A 23439-nucleotide genomic window follows, 5' to 3' on the forward strand; every position below is an offset into this window, starting at 1 on the left:
ATCCTATTCTTACAACTTTGTGAGGTAGGTGAGGGCAGGTATTATCACTACTATGTTACAAGGAGAAAGGAGACCTGGAGAGATTGAGGAAATTGCCTAAGGACAGAGCAAGTTAGTGGTAGAGCTCTGACCAAACTCCAAGTCTCTGGCTCATGTTTAGAGCCCTTTCTACTCTAAAAGGCAACACATTTTTCAACAGTCTTTTTCCATTTGTGATCTTCTAAAAAGTTCTTGCATTCGAAAACACCTTATACTTTCTCCTTTATAGCTCAGGCTTGACTAGGAATTGGGTTAAAAAAGGCTTTTTTAAAAATATAGAATTCTGCACACATCAAGAGGCATATGAGAGATATCTATGTAAATGATATGTACATTAAGGGAAAAGAACAGTCTAGTGTTCATCCAATATAATTTTTATATATTTAAGAAGACATGTCAGAATGAAAATCACAAGCATTTTAGAGTTTAAATCAGTCTGGCTCATTCATTAAAACCAGAAGCTACATTAATTTGCCTTAAGAATATGGGGATCTCCGTTACTGAAGGTTGAAACAGTACTTTCAAGAATAATTTTCTTTTATCGCTTTAACATATTTCAGATACACATCCTGTTTACTTTATCACTCTCTAGTTGGCAAAAATTAATTTATGGCTAGAGATAATATCTGCAGCATTAACTAACACTTTCAATCTTAATTTTCACTGAACAGAGTTAGGGTTTCTTCCCATCTGTAAACTGAAGTTACGTTCTAATGATTCTCATTATCTTTTTGCTTTATCCCTCCCCTTTATTTTTAAGAGAGAGAGAGAGAGAGAGAGAGAGAATATGGGAGAGGGTGGGGAGAGAAGAACTACACAATTCATAAATGGCATAAAACATCAATTATGTCACAAAACAGAATGATGGCACTAAAGCAAATCAAAGGATGGTCTGTTTAAAGGAAAAACCTTGTGCTCGCTTCGACAGCACATATACTAAAAAAAAGGAAAAACCTTGGAACCCAAACAAAAAAAAGTGCTCAGATAGTCTCTCAATCAAGCTATAATTTGTGTGTGATCCTCCTTCCCTAAGTATGTTAAAGACTCTATTATTTACTTATAGTAGAATTCTGTAAGAATGACCTTTAAATCCTTTTTCTTTTCTTCCTTTTTTAAAGAGAAGAAAAGGGGGCACCTGGGTGGCTCAGCTGGTTAAGCACCTGACTTTGGCTCAGGTCATGGTTCTTGAGTTCAAGCCCTACATCAGGCTCTGTGCTGACAGCTCGGAACCTGGAGCCTGCTTTGGATTCTGTCTCCCTCTCTCTCTGCCCCTCCCCCATGCACACTCTGTCTCTTTCTCTCAAAAATGAATAAACATAAAAAAAATTTTTTTTTTTAGGGGCGCCTGGGTGGCGCAGTCGGTTAAGCGTCCGACTTCAGCCAGGTCACGATCTCGCGGTCCGTGAGTTCGAGCCCCGCGTCGGGCTCTGGGCTGATGGCTCAGAGCCTGGAGCCTGTTTCCGATTCTGTGTCTCCCTCTCTCTCTGCCCTTCCCCCGTTCATGCTCTGTCTCTCTCTGTCCCAAAAATAAATAAACGTTGAAAAAAAAAAAAAAAAATTAAAAAAAAAAAAAAATTTTTTTTAGAAAGGAAAAAGGTGTTGCACCCTGGGCTAAGAAATGAGAAAGCCCCTGAAAAACATTTGAAGAATCTTTTAGGGACAAACTATTAGAAAATTTCTCTTAGTGCTTACTATTCCTGGTTTTTGAATTAGAGAAAGAGCACATGCACATTTGGAGGGTTGTTGTCAGTAATATGAGAACATACCCTTTCTGTGAACCAGGGAGATATGTGCAATTAATTACCACTGGAGATCCAAATCTGTACCTACCAAAACCAAAGCTTCCTTTTGTTAAGCAACCTGGGCCTAAATTGTATCCACTAACCTAGCTGAACTATGGGAGATGAGACTTCCCCTTCATCACAATGTATCCATGTTTTCCCCAAAGCTTCTACCAAAAACATTTCCTTTACAGGAAAGGATACCTTGTTTCATTGGTGTTTTCTAAGTAAAGGAGAAAAGCCATATTGGTAGCCAAGCCATAGCTCCATTTAAGGATAAATACTTCACTTAATTTGTTATAATTCAGAAGCAACTTCCAAGACTTCTTTAACTTAACAAGAAGAGATACAGCTTGAGGTCTGGGACAACAGCAGAAAATAAATTTAGGTTACAGAGAACTCTTTCAGGTATCTTCTGTGAGTTCAAGTCCCTCTTTTACAACGTGGTTGTGAGAACGAAGGCAGATACCACAACAGCTGTAAGGTTTCTAAGGATCCCAGCAAAGAAGCCTTTCCCACATCTCACTACACACACCTCACAATCTCACCAGAGCATTTCTTTACAAAGACCTCCTGTTTCCACAGGTTCTCATAGTAAGGATGGCCATATCTGCAACAATCAGTAGGAAGTCTTTCCTTGTTTGGTTTTTTAAAATATTAAAAGGCCAAATTAAGGAATTTTGTTTGTCCTTCCAATTAAAGCATAGAGTAAATGAGGATGGAAAGTTGCACGCATTAAATACCAGAGTAATCTCCCTCTCTAGTATCTGGCCACTGCCTTTAAACTTCAAACACAAAATTATAGTTAATTTTGGGAAATAATAAAACCAAAACCAGGAAAAAAGTTCTGATGACCAACACACCCATCTGTTTTCTACTCAAATAGGACTGTTCAAGACAGTTCTTTTTTGGGATTAACTATTACTGCACAAGTATTTCTTTCTTAGGAGGTGGACTATAAACCAGGAACAAGTCACCAAGTAACTCCACTGTGGTAATTCAGTACTGATGCCAGGTGCCCTGATTTATAGAGCCAACAGTTAAAAGAGCAAAATAAGCTCTATGTGTCAGGTTCTTATGAGTTTTCAGAAGGAAAAAAAAAAAAAAAAAGAAAGAAAGGACTGTTTCTACTCGAGGTTGCCTTAAAAATGTTGGGTCTACAAGAATTACATGCCTGTCAATCTAGGATGATGTTGAAACATAATGAGTAAAACTATTAATATTAAAAGCATAATAAATATTAAGAGGTGGCTTATACTTGCAACAAAAATATATCTTGACTGCTTGAAACATATTTAATTTTTATTTAGTAGCAACAAATTCCTATAATCAGAGTACCAGTCTTCAATTAATACCTGATGTGGGGGTGAAGGAAGTAGCTTAGAATAGTTCATAATTAAAAAAACAACAACACTACTGTAACTGGCAAAAAATGCAGAAAAAGTGATACGACTAATGTCTCTGAAATTACATGCTGATTCACGTTAAATTGTGAAATTTTACATAATATAAAAATAACATTTCCCCAATTATAATTACTTGAAACTTTCTCATTTATTCCCTCAGTGGAAAGAACAGATTACAGTACAGCAAAATGTCATACACTAAGCCCTGATAATTTTAAATTTAAAATTTGAGTTTTAAATTCTCAGAGGATGGGATAAAGTTTACTTTTTACCTACAGAAAAATGGCTTACCACACAAATTCACAGTGTAAAAATACTATGGAAGTACTTTACTTAAGAGAATTCACTCTTTTCACACGGTTTTGTAAAAAGTTAGTGTGCCAAAACAAATAACCTTGATCTATTTACTAGGAAACTGGAGTGAGCATAACTGTTTGAAATTAATATCCTATAATAAATACTTTTCACTGCCTTCCAATTAATTTGCATTCATAAGCTCTTTTTAGATTTTTAATTAACTGAAATTCTGTATTACTCTGCTGCTATCACTTTTCTACCTAGCCACTTAAATTCTGTTTCTTCACTGATGCTCGGGTTGAATCAGCTTTGAAAGTATGCTAGGGAAAAGATCAAGGTAGCATATCTTTCATATAATATAATTATGGGGGTGGGGAAGGAAATCTCATTTCAAAGTCAATTATCAATGACTTCTGGATCACTTGTTATTTGCTTCCCAGGCTTATAAATATATCATAATCCTAATGCTGGGTGATGTGACCATTTAAATTAGTTTCAATGTAGTTAAAGGTAAAAAAAAGAAACGTAACAATCATTTAATTGACAAGTTGCCCCAAAACGGCAGATCAGGTAAAATAAATCCAATCTGTTAGTGTTAGTTTGCTACCTAAGGGAAAGAAATCTAACTCATAGAAAAGCCCCACCTCCCCCTCCACATTTAGAAATCTGTCTAAAGACTGTCTTTAATGCCCACTATATAAACAACATTAAATATTCTAAGTTAGAAAATAGTGTTAATGGTTTATTGGTAAAAATCCAAATTCTAGACTTTATGGAATTAGTAGTTTTGGTTGGTATATTAACATTCCATCTTAATCTTTGCTAATATCACAAAGAAAGAGGAAAAGCTAGAAATATCTATAAAAATAAAATACCTTAAAACCAACATCTAAGCAAAATATAAAAGTTGCACACAAGTTGCCAATAAATATAAACATCACAATAGAAAAATTAATACTAAAAAAATAAACTCATAATTGCTATTAAGACATTATAAAAAATGAAAAAGTTTAATGTGCATGTATATTTGCAAACAGACACAGTACACTCCAAACAATCGATATAATCTTACTATCATTGTTACATAATGCAGCATACAAGGTTACTGAGGTGTGGTGTTTTTTGTTTTACGTCAATTCTTTTCTGGAGAAATGCTCACCAAATTCACAAGCAAGAACTGGTTAGGTGATCATTTACTGTTGTCTACTAGGAGAGTAAAAAGCCCAGGGGAAAACTGCTTTCTGGTAGATTACTATGTTTCTAGTAAGTATGAATGGTTCATTTTGCTTATTTCCTCCAAAGCCCAATTTTTCATGTTGCATTTCTAATTAACCGGTCATGCCCTTTTAGATGCACTATCATCATATTTCATAGTTGCCCCATGGTAGAAAAAAGAGGGAATCATATATTTCTTGGTGCCTAAAAAAGAAAATTTTCCTAACGTTAGAGTTATAGTCACTTACTTTTTCTCTTAAACTAATTTCCATGATGACTTGGCTCTCCTTTATATATAAGCAGTCTTCTTTAACAAATATTAATTAGAAAAGGATGCCAAAAGATATTTACAGAAGGGTCAATCTATACTGAAAAAAAAAAAAAAAAAAGTAGCTATGACATATAGTTCCCTGGCAAGTTACCTTTCCCTTTGGGCACTTGTTACTATACCCATACTCTTGTTAAAAAGTTTAGCAGATTTGCTGTTTTATGCACCTTACAGATTACCTCAAACACAGCTGAGAACTGAAAGGGTTAATTCTATTAAAAATTTATTTTTCAAACTTGCAAAATACATTTGGTGAGCATTTACCTAGATATTTTACTGAATGAAACCTTTACTTGGTTCCTTGGACCAGATTCAGGACAACGAATAACATTATTTATATGAAACTGTCACACTCTTGGAGTTCTAAAATAATTTACCTTTTAAATTTTTAGTCTCGTGCTATTTGAAAAATAAAAATCTACAGCACCATCTTCTGAAAAGGCACTTTCTAAGAACCGCCTTGCTTTAAAAAAAGATTTAACAATTTAACTCAGCATCTACCCTGAAGAACATCTTTGCTTTACTGAGACACTAACATAGATACAACATTAGGTTTTGGTTGCTTCAGACATTGATTTCAAAAAGGAAGGGAGACCAATGGGTGGACAGATTAATTAATAGGATCTTAATTTTGTCACACTCTTTGTTACCTGGTACTTCAACAGGGTTTGCTATTGGTAAATCTCAACCTTCCATACTAAAGTTATTATTTTTCTATCTTCAATCCAAATTAAAATCTTTAGCTTCTCCATACTTTAAGAGCATTAGATTCTTGAGGTTTAATGTACAATGTAAAAATCTAGAGTACTATCTTTGCTGGGTAAAGAAAAATAAAATTCAACTAGCAGTAGGTAATACTAGCACAAGCTTTGACCATTATGTTAAAAAAAAAAATTATTTTGACCGACAGGGAAAATTATAAACTGAAATGTACCATTTTTAAAAGCAGGAAAAAGTCAAAAAATATTTTTTTCCCTTTGATATATATATGGTGGGGAGGAAGAGGGGGAGAGAGAGAGAGATTTTTTTTCCTCCTGAGAGTCAGCTTACATTTTACTAATCATGGTATTTCTAACAGTCATTGATCAAGAATGTTCTTAGTATAAGCGGGAATTTCTTAAAAAAGATTTTCTGGAGAAAACCCTTACTTTCACATTTCTGTACTAATTTTACACATCAATTCTTGGCTTATTTTTGACTCCTATAGAATCACGAAAGTGCTTTATATGATCAAATGGGAGGGGAATAGGAAAATAAAGACAGACTTTAGAGTCAGGGTTATACCACCACTCAGGGAAGCCTCACTTGATCTATCCATATCTATATCTATAAAGCCTCCCAACTATTATTATTGAAGCTTTAAGACATCTAAGAATTCTCAAAAAGAATGCAAAGGATTAAAACTCTGTATGGATAAAAAAGGCAAAATAAAGATGCCAAGCCAATGATGTCTTTTTGCAGCTTGACTGATAACTCCTAAAAGGTAATTTAAGTCGGAAGTTACTGATAGGAACAACCTGTCTTTTAAAAATACTCAATAGGAGAACATCTAAGAGAGATTTAACCAAATATTTAACTCAGGTTTAACGATCCTGAATAAAAATTATACAGAGTTTTCAGTTAAGCTTTTTGGCAAAATATTTCTATCAAGTTTGAAAAAGCAGGACTAAAATATTCTAAGCTGAATCCAAGTGGCTAGATTCATGGATTTCATAAAAATCACCACCCTTGGCAAATATATATGTTAGCCTCTGAAAACACTCATCAACTTCCTTTACCAACAGTTTCTAATTCCTGGCCTATATAATCCATCTAATTGCTTCAGATCTATTACTGCCACTCTGCTTGTTCACCTCTTCCTTAAACACTGAGATCCTCTGCCAGCCATTTCTACTGAATGGCAACTCAGATTTTATTTCCTTTAAGTCTGTCAGGACTAAGCCTGTCATGCAGTCTGTCAACCTAAAATCCATTACAGAATATACAAGTAAACATTAGGCAGTGGTGGGTCATCAAAGAACCTAGTTTGGAAAACTAGTATAGGTCTTTAGAAGGCTAGGAGTCCCTATTCTAGACAGTAGAGATGAATCTTTATCTAGTGCCTTCCAAAACACCTGGTACATTCCTACTAGAATCCCTTCTAGACTCTTCTAGAAAGAGAAATAAATTAATGGATTACAAACAGGTAGATTTCCATATAAGAACTTTTTTTTTTTTTTCTGAGAAACTTGTTAAAAGGTAAAATATTAAGAAAAAATAAAGGGCAGCTGTACTTCTGTGAAAATATGCCAAAAACCAGTACTGAGGCGGTTGAGGTACCCTTTTGCAAAACAGCTAAAGTTAAAATCTGCATTTCTAAAACAAAGCGTATCCTGATATTAAATTGAAACTAAAATGGCAGCACCCTTTGTTACCTTATTATTTCATGTTCTTAATCTTATTTAGGAAAAAAGGGTGTGTGTCTTAACACTAGCCTCCAATCCTGCTCATCTCCTTATTGTTTAGTGCAGTAAATGTCAGACTCTACTTAATTAAATAAATATAGCAGCTGTAGTATTATAAATGTATGGTCCTCAATGCCAGTAACCTGATACTGTCATAACATGTATCAGCACTTTACCCAGACACATTTGCCATCCGGAATATACATTAAACTCCCAACTCTTCTTCATATGAAAATCAATTATACCAGTGGCTGGGACTGACATTTTAAAGTAAATCTTATGCATCATAGAAAACAGCAGACCAAAATTTAGCATTCATTATACAGTTTAGTGAGCAAAGGCAGGAACAGAAAGGTCATTGTTGAGTTTCATGACCTTTAAATTCAAAACAATCTTTTTTTTTTTTTTTTAATAAAAAAAGATCAGGAATTCTACACCAGAGTGCAATAATAATTAAAACAAATTTCAAAAAGTATTTGCCACTTAGTCTTTTATCTTAAAATTCTAAGCACAAGGTTCCTTTTAATTAAGTTTGATATACCAATTTGTTAGTAAGCAAAATAGAAATATACTATACATATTCTTTCAAGTTAACCAACCTTAAACTAGCAATGTTGAAACTGTAAGAAAGAAACCCTAAAAAAGAACTCACTTCAAAGGTAAAGCTTTATATTAAAAAACGTTTTTGTTTTTCCTCAGTAAAAGTCCTTCCAAATAGATTTAAATTACGGGTTTCACTCTACCACATGGAAAACTAAGCAACTGAAAATGAAGTGAAGCACTAAATAGGCAAATGGTATCTTATAGTTCTTCCCTGGGCCCTATAGTTTCCCACATGTCTGTGTAGCTCCCATTGGTAAAGGAAGGTGTTTTACTCATACTGAGCAAGCATATAACAATCAAGGATAAACTATTTTCTTCTCTTGTTCATGTTCCTGACTATATTCAGTGAAATTTTAATGTAAAAAAAAAAATACATGCTTTATAGGAAATTTTTGGAGGAGAGGGGCAGGGTTGGGAGAAAAAAATGTATATACTATACAAATATTACTTCATGTAAAGAGCTTTGAAACAGTGTTGTAAATTGCATTTCAGACACTTCAGTAATAATAAACATACAAAATACAGTACTTTCTTAGTTTTCTGGCAGAGGAACAAAATATTTCATACCTGTTGGAGGACACGGGCTCAGATTATAGGCTCAAAATACAGTAAATTGGCAATAAGAGTGGATTACAGGTAAGAGAGAAACTAAAGAGCTAATCCATTTGATATCATGTGCAGATGGAATTCTGAAAGGTTTAAAATGCCCACTGGAAACAATCTGTAGTATCTACACTCTGAACCAGTGCAAAAAAAAAAAAAAAAAATTAAAATGCAATTTTCATGAGTTACAAAGTGCTAAGCTCCCCTGAATCCAATGTTACTGATGAACTTGATTTTGACAGCTCTATAATATTTTCAATACCTTAAAACAAAATCAATAAAACAGAAGTTTTGTAAAACCTTTTCCATATTTCAGTGATTTAACTCATTTAAAATGATCAGTCCTAACCTCCTTTGCCACCATAACCCTAATTTTAAAAGGAAAGTTACACTGGTGATAAATTGGCAAAAAATGTTTTAAAAATATCATTTTACATTTTCCTAATTAATTTTAGTAAATGAAAATGGGCACCTAACCAGTATGATTGTTCAATAAACATGATCTATTTTCAAAATATTAAATGTCTTCTAAATCTTAAGTTATTCACTGTCATTTTTTAAAAAGTAGGCTCCACACCTGAAGTGGCACTTGAACTCATGATCCTGAGATCAAAAGTTACAAGCCCCTATTCACTGTCATTTCTTAAATCTAAGTTCAACTCTATCTCTAATATTTAAGATCAGACTCATTTAGGAAATTTAACTTCCTTCATTTTCATTAGGATTTTTAAAAGACATTCTTTAAACTTGAAAAATTACAAAACTTTCCTTCTGAAATTAAGGCTGTATTACTTTGCCCTTTTAAAATTATGGAGGTGCCTGTTTCTCCCACTATCTGTGGTAAAGAAATCAAACAGACACACCTTTCCTTTAAAACTGCTTATTGCACTAAAAGACAGCAAAACAAGTTGTCAGTTCTTAAAATAAACATGATTACATTTCTATAAAAGATGTTGCCAATACAGTTCTCTAATTATTAAAGCACTATCCTAATAAATATAAAAGGAAGCTGTACTTCAAAACATACATATATGTGTATATATATATATATATATATATATATATACATACATATATATATAAGCATATATATATGTGTGTGTATATATATATATGAAAATCACATTAAGGTATGAGAGGCAACAAGTAAACTAGCAAAAAAAAACAAAAACAAAAACAAACAAAAAAACAAAAACAAAAAACCCTCAGCAACCCCTTCTCTCTCTCCACCCAATTTCAGAGGCCTCAACCCTAAAGAGTTTCAATCATTTAAAATATTTGCCCTTTATGAAAGCTGTAAGGGATTTTCATGTATAACCCATAGCAACAGAAGGCTTTAGAATACATATCAGTTATAGAGAAATTTCTGAGTTACAACTTCTGACAAAGTTTTATATTTATAGCAGCTTTAACAAACTAAAGAAAAATAATAGTTTAAGATTGCTACTGCTTATATACACATTGCACAAATGGCAAATGTTAAGTTCAGAGCAGGAGTGGGCAGACACTCTCATAGAAACTTCATATATATATATACGTATATATATACACACACACACACACACACACACACATATATACATACATATACATGTGTGTGTGTATATATATAATAATTTTGTTTAAGAAAGCAATATCAAGAGTTGAGGACTTAGAATTGTGTATGAGACAAGAGACAGGAGTAGGGTGTGCAAAATAAAAATAAAACTCTAGTTTGCCATGCTTCATATCCAAATGAACCAGATACATGAACATCTGAATGTCACTGGTAGCATCAGGAAAAAAAAATGTAGGTGATGAAGGCGAGGGAGGTAGAGAGAAATCAAAGTGGTGGTGGGAGGATGATAAAAGGGAAAGAAAGTTTCCCGATGGAATGAACTATAAAATACACACACAGACACATATATATCTACTGTCAGTGTAGATCCAGATATATATGCATATGAAGTATACATGTATATATTTAAAATATACACAGATACCTTTCACAAGAATACACGAATGCACATTAATTTTTTTGCACACATAATTGTGAACAATCACTTTGATTATTCATGTAAGGTGTGTGTGTTTTTTTTTTTAAACCGTCATTTACTTTTTCTGTACTTTTTTTGCAAAGATAGTTGTGCTGCCAAGCAACTTGAGGTAAAGGCATTAAAAGGGTTAGACTACAAGAAAGTGAAAACAAAACAATGGCGATACTTCCTAAGGAGACCGCACAAAAAAGCAGTTGGCTGGTTTCATATTGCATAATGGTGCTGTGTTCCTTGATGAAGTAAACAATCTTCCTTATATTAACATAAAAATCAGACCCTGGTCCCCACACAGTGTTGGTTGCTGTATGGCTGGAGGCATTCCCACTCAACTGACTCCACTGGAAACATACGCTCTATGTCGATGCATCTTTCAATTCTTCCTCTCAGAGAATATTCTTGGACTTTTTAAGCAAAGTACATTGTGCGTAAGGTATCTTGGTGAATCTGTACAGCCTTGGCAAGAGCTTGTGGATCTCGTCCATTGCTCTGTCCTGAAACATGACTTCCTTCAGCACTGTTAAGAGAAGTGGCAATGAACACAAAAACAAACCCTATTCTGATGTAGTAATTTTAGAAAATATTACTCATAGAAAATTTCAAAACTATTTATATTAAAAAAAGAGAGGCTGGCATTATGAAGATTTCTATCACCCAGCTTCAATGATTATTAACCCAAGGCCAATTTTGTTTTACTTCTCTCACCTCCCCAGGATTGTTTAGAAGCAAATCTCAGACATCCCATCATTTTGTCTATTAGCAATGATCTCTCCCTTGAATTAATCTGGTAAAGCAACTAAATCACTATACCATTCTAATACTAATAAGCCTAAAATGCACATTTTAATGGAGCCCTTACCTTGGGTAGTCAGTTCTGCCTATTGTTCCTTTTCATATGGACCACTGAGTCCTCTAACAGCTTGTGGCAGAGAGGCACATACATGGAAACACTTAAAAGAAATTTTGCAAGAAAAGCCTAACATGCTGACCCATACTTGGTTTTGGGTGAGAATCTGTATTTGTTGTGCTTTTATACTACCTGTCATGTTCTTTGTCCACGAGATGGTATCTGGCTCTGAACGCTACCAGGTGAGCATAATACGCTGGTGCAGGTATAGAAACAGATCTTGTACAGCGCACGTAAGTGTGGCAGAGCTGGTAAGTCAGCAGCTGAAGTTCATCTGCAGTAAAGCAGTTATCGTCCCATAAAACATGATAGTGTGAAGGACGGCTGGTACCCTGTAGAGAAGGCAGTGGCATGTTCTTTTGGTTTTTAAACATTTAAATAAATGCTCATCACAGACCAAGTTATATTAAAAAACCAGCTTTGCACATTAGTAAAATAAAACATACTTTACTTAATTGATTCTGGGTACATAGCCAAACGAAATGAAAGCAGAGACTCAAACAGATATCTGCACACCCTTGTTCAAAGTAGTAGTATCCACAATAGCCTACAGGCAGAAGCAACTCAAGTATCCAATGATGGGAGAATGGATAGAAGGTGGTATATATATACAATGGACTATTATTCAGGCTTATAAAGAAAAGTCTAACACATGGATGAACCTTGATGACATATGCTAAATGAAATAAACCAGTCACAAAAGGACAAATACTGTATGATCCATTCATATGAGGTAACTGGAGAAGTCAAATTCAGAGAGACAGAAAGTACAGTGGTGGCTGCCAGTGGCCAGGGGTGTGGTGGGGAAGGGGAATGGGGAGTTAAGTGTTTGATGGGTATAGAGTGTCAAGGAAGATGAAAAAGTTCTGGAGATAGACGGTCTTACGGCTGCACACAATGTGAATGTGCTTAATGTGACAGACTGTACACTTAGAAGTAGTTAAAATGGTAAGTTGTATGTTGCATAATTTTACTATAATAAAAAACCCAGAACATTTAGTTGAGTTCCTCTGTAATAGTTACTATGTTAGATACCGCAGATTCAAAGAAAAACAAAGTCAAAGGTTTCCTTTCTTTTGGAAAACATAATTTAGTAGAGGAGTTAATGGCATCTATAATTTAAAAAAAACTAACAAAAGCTATAGTATTATTGGCACTTAGTCCTGTATGAGAATACCAAAGGAAGTAATTATAGGGCTAAGCCATGGTTCTTCACCAAGGGGAAGGGGAGAGAGGGAGATTTTGTCATTTTTGGGCAGCCAGTGTGAGAAGACGCCAGAAAGAGTCAACAGCCTTACCAAAAGCACAGGGGGAATGGCTAATAGACCTGTGTGAGCAGAGTATGGTGCACAAGGGAAAAAAGATGAAGTCTGAAAATAAAGTTTGGAATCAGATTCAATGACATGCCTCAGAATTTGGACTTCTACCTGTAGGCAGCAGGGAAAGTACTGCATGTTGGGTTTTTTGGTTGTTTTTTAAACAAGAGAGACTTTAGTTGGGATGAGACTGGGGTTTTATTAAAGTAATAGCAATAACATGGAGCCTGGATTAGGAATAGGAAGACTGGAGCACCTGGGTGGCTCAGTCGGTTAAGCATCCGACTCTAGATCAGGTCATGATCTCATGGTTCGTGAATTTTAGCCCTGCGTTGGGCTCTGTTCTGACTGCTCAGAGCCTGGAACCTGCCTTGGATTCTATGACTCCCTCTTTCTCTGCTCCTCCCCTGTTCACGCTCTCTCCTCCTCAAAAATAAATAAACATTAAAAAAAAAAAAAAAAAAAAAGAAACAGGAAGAGACTGAAAGCAAGGGGAACATCCAGGAGGCTGCTGCATTAGTTAGAGCACATGATGATGAAGATCTGAACTAAGGAAATGGCAGTAGCAAGAGAGAAAAGGAGAAAGATGAGTTAATACTTTAACAAGTAATTTGAGCATCATTTGTTAGATACTGTGTAAGATTCTGGGGATAAAATTCAAATTACCAAATCTTAGCTCCTCCAAATTATAGGCTTATAATGCATTTATATTGTACATTCACACACTCAGTATTTACTGAACACTCACTATATGCCATGTCCTGTATTGAATGCCAGGTGCATAGTCATGCATGAAGAGGAGACATGGATGTGAGCTCTGAATGACAACAGAGGGCTTGTGAGATTGGGGGGAAGAGCATCTCAGGCACAGGGAAGAGACAGAGTAAAAACCCTAAATACATGTGATTCATTCAGTTCTATCACTGTTCTTGTCTCCATCACCATCATCTTTTGCCTGGATTATGTTAAGACTCCTAGTTGATGTCCCCTACACAACTCTTATTCCCCAGGAGAATCTGTTTTCAGTAAGAATGAATTAAAACACACACATACACACACTATATACCTAATGATGTTCATGTCCAGCTTAAAGCCTCTTAATGGCTTTCCGATGCACTTTGACTAAAATCCAGGTGCTCATCCCTGCCTGACAAGGTCTGTATAATTCAGCCCCGGCTTGTCTCTCTAACCTACCCCCATGTTGCGGTCACAGGCTCCATTTGATTTCTTCAATGAATAACGTTTTTCTACCAAAGAGCCTGTATGTGCCTCTGGCAGGAATTTTCTTCCCCCTTCTTGGCTTAACTCCCACTTATTCCTCCTGATTTTACCTTCAATGTCATTTCTCAAATGTGATCTCCCAACCTAAATCAGTTCCCCACTAAAATCTCTCTTCCTAGCTTTACTTTTCTTTTATTATGCTTATCCCAATTTATAAATATGTATTTGTGAGATTACTTACTTAGTAGGTCTCTCCCCCCCCCCCCCCAACAACCTATAAAAGTAAGGGACTGTATTTATTTGTTCTCTCTGTATACCTAGCATCAACACCTATCTTCTAGGAGGCAGACACAATAAATATCTGTTGACTGAATGAATGAGTAGTCTCTGCCTTTTGGGACTTCACAGACTAGTGTAAGGGGGAGAGAAACAGAAGCATGGTTACAATGCTGTCTAATGAATGCAATAAAGAGGTATGCATAGGGTGCTCAGGCAGTGCAGAGGAGGGGCATTTGTCTTGGGGAAGGATATAAGAAAGGCTCTGGGAGGAGCTGATCCTCAAGATGAATCTTAAGGGATGAACAGGACTAAATTAGGGAAGGAGTAATTAAGGTAAGGGAGAGACATGGTCAGGAGAGTTATGAGAACTCTGTTTAGAATGGCTGTAGTCCTGTTGTGTTTCTGTGTGTTTGTGTATGTGAAAGGGAGGAGATATAGAGAGGAGGAGAAAAAGAAAGTAAAGGAGGAAGGAAGAGTAGGAGAAAAAAAGCAAAACAGACTGAGGTGTAGCAGAAGTGAAGGGAGCAGGATGCAGACATCAGGAATTGAGTATGTATGCTGTCCTAAGAAAATGAGACTTTACCTTCAATGGATATGTTAGCACGAAATAGATAAATGATAGGGTCTTATGTTTCAATTAATGAGGGAGAACAGATTAAATGGGGGCACTTAGGATCATTTTGCAATTGTACAGGAAAAGTAATAATGAGAGCTGAACCAAGCAGGGGAAGTGAGGATGAGAAGGGTCTGAGAGTGAGATGGTAAATTCTACAGGGTTGAGGGATGGATTCGAGAAGGGTGGCAGGTGAGAGGGTGTAGTCAAAAACAACCTCAAGGTCTGGAAAAAGTTCTCTCTGTAAAGAGATTTCAAAGTCATAAATATTTAAACTTAAAAATTTAAACTAAATGAAGAACAAATGGAAAGGCAAGATGAAAAGAGAAAAATGTGTATGGAAATCAAATGGTGGATGGTTTCAACAAGTGAGTGACAACAGTATTGAATGTTGCAGAGTTCAAGAAGCAGCAGTGGAAGGCTGCTATAAATTGAAGAGGATACAGCCAATTATAGTCTCTTCTGTTAATATAAACATTTTACAGAAATATAAATACACAGAGGAAAGCACATGGACCATAAGTGTATAGGATGAGGAATGTTCACAAATACCCATGAAACCAGTACCCAAATCAAGAAGTTGAACATTAACTGCAACCAAGAAGTCCCTTTGTGTCCTTTTGTGGTCACCATCCTATCTACTCTGCCTTCAGTAACTGGACTTTTAACATTATAGGTGACATTAAAGATTGTATCTGCTTTTGAACTTTATAATAAATCACATCACTGGATCACAGTCATGTGCCCTTCGGGTATGACTTCCTTGGCTTGACACTGTGTTTGTGAAATCCATCCATATTGTTGCAGCATTCTCTTTGTTGTAGAATATTCTGTTGTATAAATATACATTATTTATTTCTCCAATCTACTGATTGTGGGCATTTGAATTGTTTGTAGTTTTTGACTATGACCAGTGCTACTCTAAGCATTAACGTACTATCTTTTGGTGAACATAGATATGCATTTTCTGTTAGGTATCTTGGAGATCCTGGGTCATAGAGTATGCATATATTTAACTTTAGTAGATAACGACAAGACAGTTTTGAAAAATGTTCATGTTGGGGCGCCTGGGTGGCGCAGTCGGTTAAGCGTCCGACTTCAGCCAGGTCACGATCTCGCGGTCCGTGAGTTCGAGCCCCGCGTCAGGCTCTGGGCTGATGGCTCAGAGCCTGGAGCCTGTTTCCGATTCTGTGTCTCCCTCTCTCTCTGCCCCTCCCCCGTTCATGCTCTGTCTCTCTCTGTCCCAAAAATAAATAAAAAACGTTGAAAAAAAAAATTAAAAAAAAAAAAAAAAAGAAAAATGTTCATGTTAATTTATACTCACACTGGCAAAATGTAAAGTTTCAGTTGTTCTATATCCTTAGTATCATTTGTCTCTTTAAATTTCAGGTGAGTGTCTTTAGGCTATTGTTTTAAGAATAGTTTAGTTACAAATGAAAGAAATATACAAGAGAATAACTTGAAGGGAAATACAGGATCAAGGAACTGTAGTTTAGGATGGGGAAGTGTCAGCTAAGGGGATGAGGTCAGAAGCTTGGAAATGACTGAAGGTACAAAAAGAAGGATAACTGGTGAACTGAGACCAACTCGAGTCAGGCGAGAGCAAATTCGAACAACACTACACACTGAACCTTTCCTCCTGTGAGAAAGGGGAGAAGAAAGCAGGCGTGACTGACAGTATAGTTTCTTACTGAGGTAAAAGGAAGGGGTCATGTTCTGAGTGTCAGGGCAAGAGACCAAGGTTAGGGCCCCTTGGAAAATGGTATTAAGAGCTAACAAAAGAGGAGTTCAAGGATTGTTTTTTTTTTTTTTTAATTTTTTTTTTCAACGTTTATTTATTTTTGGGACAGAGAGAGAGCATGAACGGGGGAGGGTCAGAGAGAGAGGGAGACACAGAATTGGAAACAGGCTCCAGGCTCCGAGCCATCAGCCCAGAGCCCGACGCGGGGCTCGAACTCACGGACCGCGAGATCGTGACCTGGCTGAAGTCGGACGCTCAACCGACTGCGCCACCCAGGCGCCCCCCTTTTTTTTTTTTTTTTTAAGGATTGTTAAGCAATAGTGAAGGAGATCTTTGAAGTTGTGGTGATTTATATCAGGAAATTATAATTTAGGACACAGTCTGCTGTGATTCCTCAACAGGGAGCATTTATCTTTTTAGGAGAACTCCCTGTGGAGGCTCAGAGGGGTCCCAGGCTCCCTTCAGTTAACACATTTCTTAAATTTTTTTTTTTCAATGTTTATTTATTTTTGGGACAGAGAGAGACAGAGCATGAACGGGAGAGGGGCAGAGAGAAAGGGAGACACAGAATCAGAAACAGGCTCCAGGCTCTGAGCCATCAGCCCAGAGCCTGACGCGGGGCTCGAACTCACGGACCGCGAGATCGTGACCTGGCTGAAGTCGGACGCTTAACCGACTGCGCCACCCAGGCGCCCCAACACATTTCTAATAGTATGTCAGGTGGGTTTTTTCCCCCCCCTGCTGTCCTGGAATTGCAACTAGGGTCTGAAGGAGAGGACTAAAGGTGTTAGGCACCCCACAGTCTAAAGAATTACCAATCTTTGGAGCCAGCCACCTCTCCTCAAGGGCTCACTGAGAGAAGCCAGGTTAGGATAGGTCTTACCATCAATTCCCTGGTGCTGGCCTCTTCTCACCTAATCCCCATCCTCCCAGTAGAGGAAAAGAATGATTATGGGTTTTGTGAAAACATGGAATTGCAGTTGTGAGGAAAGGTACACTCTCTCTCATGAAAATATAATAAGAGGGACTCCAGGAGAATCCATTATAAAGATAAGAACCTGTTGGAAAGGGAGACTTTTATCTCATGCCCCAGCTGGACACTTCCCGAGCTCAGAGCCCACAGGCCCACTCTGCCATCTCCACAGGGCTGGAATGGTAAGAATTACTATAAACAGTTTTAGGAGCCTAAAGGACTGAAAGTGAGCATAAGTTAAGGAGCTCCTAAATACTAGCAGACTGGCAGCAATACGAGATGAGTTAGAGTACCTGAAGGAGGAGGAGAAAGAGGTATCTCAGAATCAGGCCATGGTCTGATCAAATTTACCTTCTCTATTCAAAGTTACCAGGACCAAAGCTCTAGCCTGATCTGGGCAGGTAAAGGGCGGAACAGAGTAGTAGCAAGCTTTGACGTGATTTGTAAATTTAAGTTTTAAAGATGAGTGTGAATTTTACCTTAAAATAAAATGCAGAAGGGAGAAAATAATACCAACAAGACCAATAAAAAGTATTAAATGTTATGGAATTTGGCCAAAATGTTGAAGGGTCTGTTAATCACTGATAAAGTTAAAAACAATGACACAAAAAAATAATCTCTTATACTGGTTAGAAATGATTGGGTTTTTAATTTTAGCTGGTAAAAAAACAAGACTCCAACAACAACAACAAAACAAAACCCAAGACTCCTGTTTTTATCTCTGAGAAGTTTGAAAATTCTAATAAAGCTGAGAAGATGTGTAAAAAACCATCCTCAGTCCTTGTGAAATGTTCCTGGTTATTTACTGACTAAAGTTTCAATTTAGTGTTCAAAAGGAAAACTGGTCCCTAAAATTGCTGGTTAAACACAGTATGGAAGTACCTTTGCCTTTAAGATTCATAATGACTATTTGCCTATCAGTAGCATACAAAAAATCTAGAGTAAAAAATTCTGTTTAACCAGCATTTCCAGAATTCATCTGAACAAAGAATCTTTTTTTCTTTTCTATAATATTTATTGAAAAGTCACAGCAGTAGTGTTCCATGGGATACATGGACAGAAACACTCGTTTAAAAAATATGTGCTCCAATTTTACAGATTTTATCTCTGGAAGGTACTTTTAACTTTGTTTTGCTAAATGACTGTTACCACCCACAGTGGAAATGTTTGACATTGATTCACTGACTGTGAAATGGAACAGATATAAGAACACAGATAAATGAGTGGGATAATAATTTTAAAGCTGTAAGAGTGGAACAAGGGGTTAGTGTATGTGGGACATACAAGACTTTGAGATACAGCTGTTCAGCATAGAACATCTTCCTGAAATTTGTTTTAATCAATGGCAAGTAACCTAAAATAGTTTGGTGCTACATTCTGTCAGACATCCTAGGAACAGAGGTTCACTCTGTCATTGAAAAGTTCGAGAAACACTGAATTAAGCTTATGTTCAGGGCACCTGGGTAGCTTAGTTGGTTAAGGGTCAGACTTTGGCTCAGGTCATGAACTCACAGTTTGTGAGTTCAAGCCTCACATCAGGCTCCATGCTTACAACTTGGAGCCAGCTTGGGACTCTTCCTCTCCCCCACTCTCTACCCTTCTCCTACTCAAGCTTGTACTCTCTCTCTCTCTCTCTCAACATACCTAACTAAATAAATAAGAGGATTCATTTAAAATAAATAAAGCTTATGTTCTACTAAGTAATAAAGCTAACAAATAATGTGATCTTATGAAAAAAGTAAGACTCTTTTAATTTTTTTTTTAATGTTTATTTATTTTTGAGAGAGAGAGAGAGAAAGAGAGAGAGGGAGAGGGAGACAGAGAGTGAGTGGGTGAGGGGCAGAGAGGGAGGGAGACACAGAAGCCAAAGCAGGCTCCAGGTTCCAAGCTGTCAGCACAGAGTTTGACAAGGGGCTCGAACCCATGAACTGTGAGATCATGACCTGAGTGAAGTCAGGCACTTAAACGACTGAGCCACCGAGATGCCCCGGAAAGAGTAAGACTCTAAAATTATTTCACTGAAACTTAAAGCTACAAATTGATAAACTCTTTCACATACTCAATATCTTCCAGTAAATGCCAGAGTTCTCTATGAAGTATTATTATCAAAAAGAAGCAAATGTCAAAGGAAGAATCAAGTATTTTAAAATTTTTGAAGTTTTAGGTTAAATTGAGGACCTAGTTTGGGAGATTTATTCTGTTAAACTACTTACATTCTGGTATTTTAATAGAAATAAGCCCCTCTCCCCAAGGTAAGAAAGGGAAAGAAATTTATTTACTGAAAGTTTCATCTAATTTCATGTGGAAACAATTTAGAGTGTAGAAAACAGTGTTTCTTTCAATTAAAAAAATACACATAACAGGGCGCCTGGGTGGGTCAGTCGGTTGAGTGTCTGACTTTGGCTCAGGTCATGATCTCGCTGGGTTTCTGAGTTCGGGCCCCATGTCGGGCTCTGTGCCGACAGCTCAGAGCCTGGAGCCTCCTTCAGATTCTATGTCTCCTCCTCTCTCTGCCCTTCCCATGCTCGTGCTCTGTCTCTCTCTCTCAATAATAAATAAACGTTAAAAAAGATTAAAAACAAAACAAAACAAAACACATAAGAATGGAAGTTCCTGAATTAGAACATTTTGCTGAAAGTGTAGGCTTACCTGTATTCCAGCATGGCTACAGAGGTAAAAATCAAACTCATATGGGTGTGTAATGTCTGTATCAACTGTTGTTCCAGCTGGGATATTGCCACTTCTTCCAACCTAGATTTGTTCGGCCAAAGTTTAAACAAACGAGACAAAGGTAAAGAATGTATCTAAAAGCACTTTTAAAAATGTATAAATATATCAGCTGATCCTGTGTTTCACTACCTTTAACTTGAAATACTACTTGAGCAGGCATTAACCGGAAACCTTATTCTAGTCTTGGTTCCTATTCTTACATAGTGCTGAAAGTGAGAGCTGATAAACAACAAAGAGTTACTAGTGTCTATTGGTGCTTAACTAGCAGATGATCCCAATATGGGTGGAACACGTAAAATTTTTCTTAAAATTACTTTAGGGGTGTCTGGGTGGCTCAGTCAGGTAAATCTCCGAGTCTTGGTTTCAGCTCTGGTCATGATCTAATGGTTTGGGAGTTCGAGCCCCATCAAGCTCTATACTGACCTTGTGGACCCTGCTTGGGATTCTCTCCCTTTTTTCCCCCTCCCCCAAAAGAAATAAAAATAAAAATAAAAACAAATCTGCTATACATGTTCCAATTTATGGTACCTGTGAACAATAGGTACTCTTGAATGTGTAATTTATGAAAACTAGCATTTTCCTTGGAAACACTGTATTTTTAGAGAGCAAGAATGCTGACAACATACAACAGTAGTAACTATTTGTTAACTATGTGCCAGGCACTTAACGTATATTATTTCTAATCCTAATAATCCTGCAAGTCAGGTGTTATTCCCTCCTGTTTGGGAAACCTAGGCTCAGGAATATGAAATAATTTACCGTACAGCACACAATAAAGGGCTGAACTGGTAGTGAAATATGGAACTGATTGCAAAGGTCCTATTCCTTTTATTTCATACTAGCAGTTTTAACATCTTGTAAGGAAGCCAACACCATGATGGCGATGGTGTGAATGTGACTGAAATGGTTCAAAATTTCTGATAAGGAAAGGCTTATTTTTTAAAGTTTATTTGTTTATTTTTGCAAGATGCCGAGAGAGACAGATTCTGATGCAGGTTCCGGACTCTGAGCTGTCAGCACAGAGCCTGACATGGGGCTTGAACCCATAAACTATAAGATCATGACCTGAGCTGAAGATGGACGTTCAGCCAACTGAGCTACCCAGGCGCCCCAAAAGGTTCCTAATAAAACACTTCAAAATGCATATGTATACTCACCTCTACCTCTGTATCTCTAACACATTTAAAATCAGTAATTCTAAGTCTAGGTTTATAAGGTTAGCAAATTAGAAACTATTTTACTGACTCAGACATTCTTTCTGCATGCGAGGGACCACTATCAGGTAGTGGCATGAGTTATATATAGCTATGTAGCTATATAGCTATGTAGCTTAGCCTTCACTAAGCACAAAACAAAGAAAACAGTTCATACTAAGCACAAAACAAAGAAAACAGTTCATAATCAACTAAATTATGCCTATTCTTAACACACAAATCAAATTAACACATATAAAAAGGTTTACTTTACTTACAGAGACAGCAGAATGGGTTCATATCACAGCTTCACCGGTTTCTAGTTGTTCTATCTAGGGCATGGTATTTTAACTACCTCTCATCTATTATTAGTAATAGTATTTAGAACAAAGGTGAAAGAGAAGCTGACAAATGAAGGACTAACATGACTAAACATCAGATGCTAGTAATCATTAAATCTAACTTAGGTTTTCCTAATCTTGCTTCTGAAGAAACATTTGGTTTTTCAGGCACAAAAAAAATTTACATAGAAATTTGGGGTCAAAGGCCTTTAACAACTGGAAGCCACAATAAAAAACTAACACTACTGCCATCAGAGAGGTTAACAGTGATTATAAGCATTCTGGAGCCAGAGTGCCTGATTTGAGTCCTAGCTCTACCAACAACTAGGCTTGTAAACCTTGTTCTTTAACCTCATATGCCCCAGTTTCCTTCTGTGGAAAATGATAATAATAATAAATACCTCATAGTGTTGTGATGATTAAATGAGTTAAATTTATAACAAATACCTATAACAAATACCTAGTCTGCTATGATTACTTCTTTTTCTCTATTATTATTTTTTTCTTTTCCTTTATTATTACCACAAACACCACCACACTCTACAACTAGCCAACCTTTATTGTGTGCTTAGCATGTATGTGCCAAGCATTGTTTTAGGTATATTACATATTTTTATTTATTTAATCCTTTTAACAACCCAAATAAGGAGGAAATTAATATCACCCAAACCTTGCTGGGATGGAAACAGGCACAGAGACGTTAAGTTACTTGCCCCAAGTTACATGGAGAGTGTAACCAAAGACAAAATATATACCAAACCCAGCATACACTTCTCAGTCTTTTCTGTTGAACCCTTTCCCCAAGGAGACACTAACACTTGCAATTCTCAAATTTCTCTGCTCCACAGTTTGAAGGATGGGAATGGAGCAATGGAAATGACAGTAAGACTGTTACTTGCCTATGCTTCATGCAGACAAGAATACAGATTTCCCTAGGTATTTACACCTCCTCCTCTTTCTAATTATAAAAATACACAGTCATACTACAAAACATAAAAATGAATTCTGTGAGGGGGTGCCTGGCTGGCTTAGTTGGTAGAGCATGAAATTCTTCATCTAGGGGTAGTGACTTCAAGACCTACATTGGGTATAGAAATTACTTAAAAATAAAATCTTGCGGTGCCTCAGTGGTTCAGTCATTAAGTGTCCTATTCTTGATTTCAGCTCAGGTCATGATCTTGTGCTTCTTGAAATCGAGCCCTGCATTAAGCTCTGCAGAGCCTGCTTGGGATTCTCTCTCTCCCTCTCTCCCCGCTCCTTCACCGCTTGCACGTGTGTGTGTTCTCTCTCTAAATATATAAATAAACATTAAAAAAAAAAAAAAGAGGGGCGCCTGGGTGGCTCAGTCAGTTGGGCGGCCAACTACAGCTCAGGTC

General features: G+C 36.7%; 1 protein-coding gene across 8 annotated transcripts in view; it reads right to left on the bottom strand.

Moving 5' to 3' along the window:
• Positions 1-4511: 4511 nt before the first annotated feature.
• AGO3 (argonaute RISC catalytic component 3) overlaps positions 4512-23439 on the bottom strand; it is a 123118-nt gene continuing 104190 nt past the window's right edge. For all 8 annotated transcript variants that reach the window (XM_047871403.1, XM_047871402.1, XM_047871404.1 and 5 more), the window contains 3 exons: positions 20449-20550; positions 11789-11988; positions 4512-11266 (listed from right to left, as the gene is read on the bottom strand). In XM_047871403.1, the coding sequence (XP_047727359.1) occupies positions 11158-11266; positions 11789-11988; positions 20449-20550 (411 nt within the window). In that variant the 3' untranslated portion in view covers positions 4512-11157. The remainder of the gene's footprint in view (positions 11267-11788; positions 11989-20448; positions 20551-23439) is intronic.

This window comes from Prionailurus viverrinus, chromosome C1, assembly GCF_022837055.1.
Source record: "Prionailurus viverrinus isolate Anna chromosome C1, UM_Priviv_1.0, whole genome shotgun sequence".
NCBI classification, from domain to species: Eukaryota; Metazoa; Chordata; class Mammalia; order Carnivora; family Felidae; genus Prionailurus; species Prionailurus viverrinus.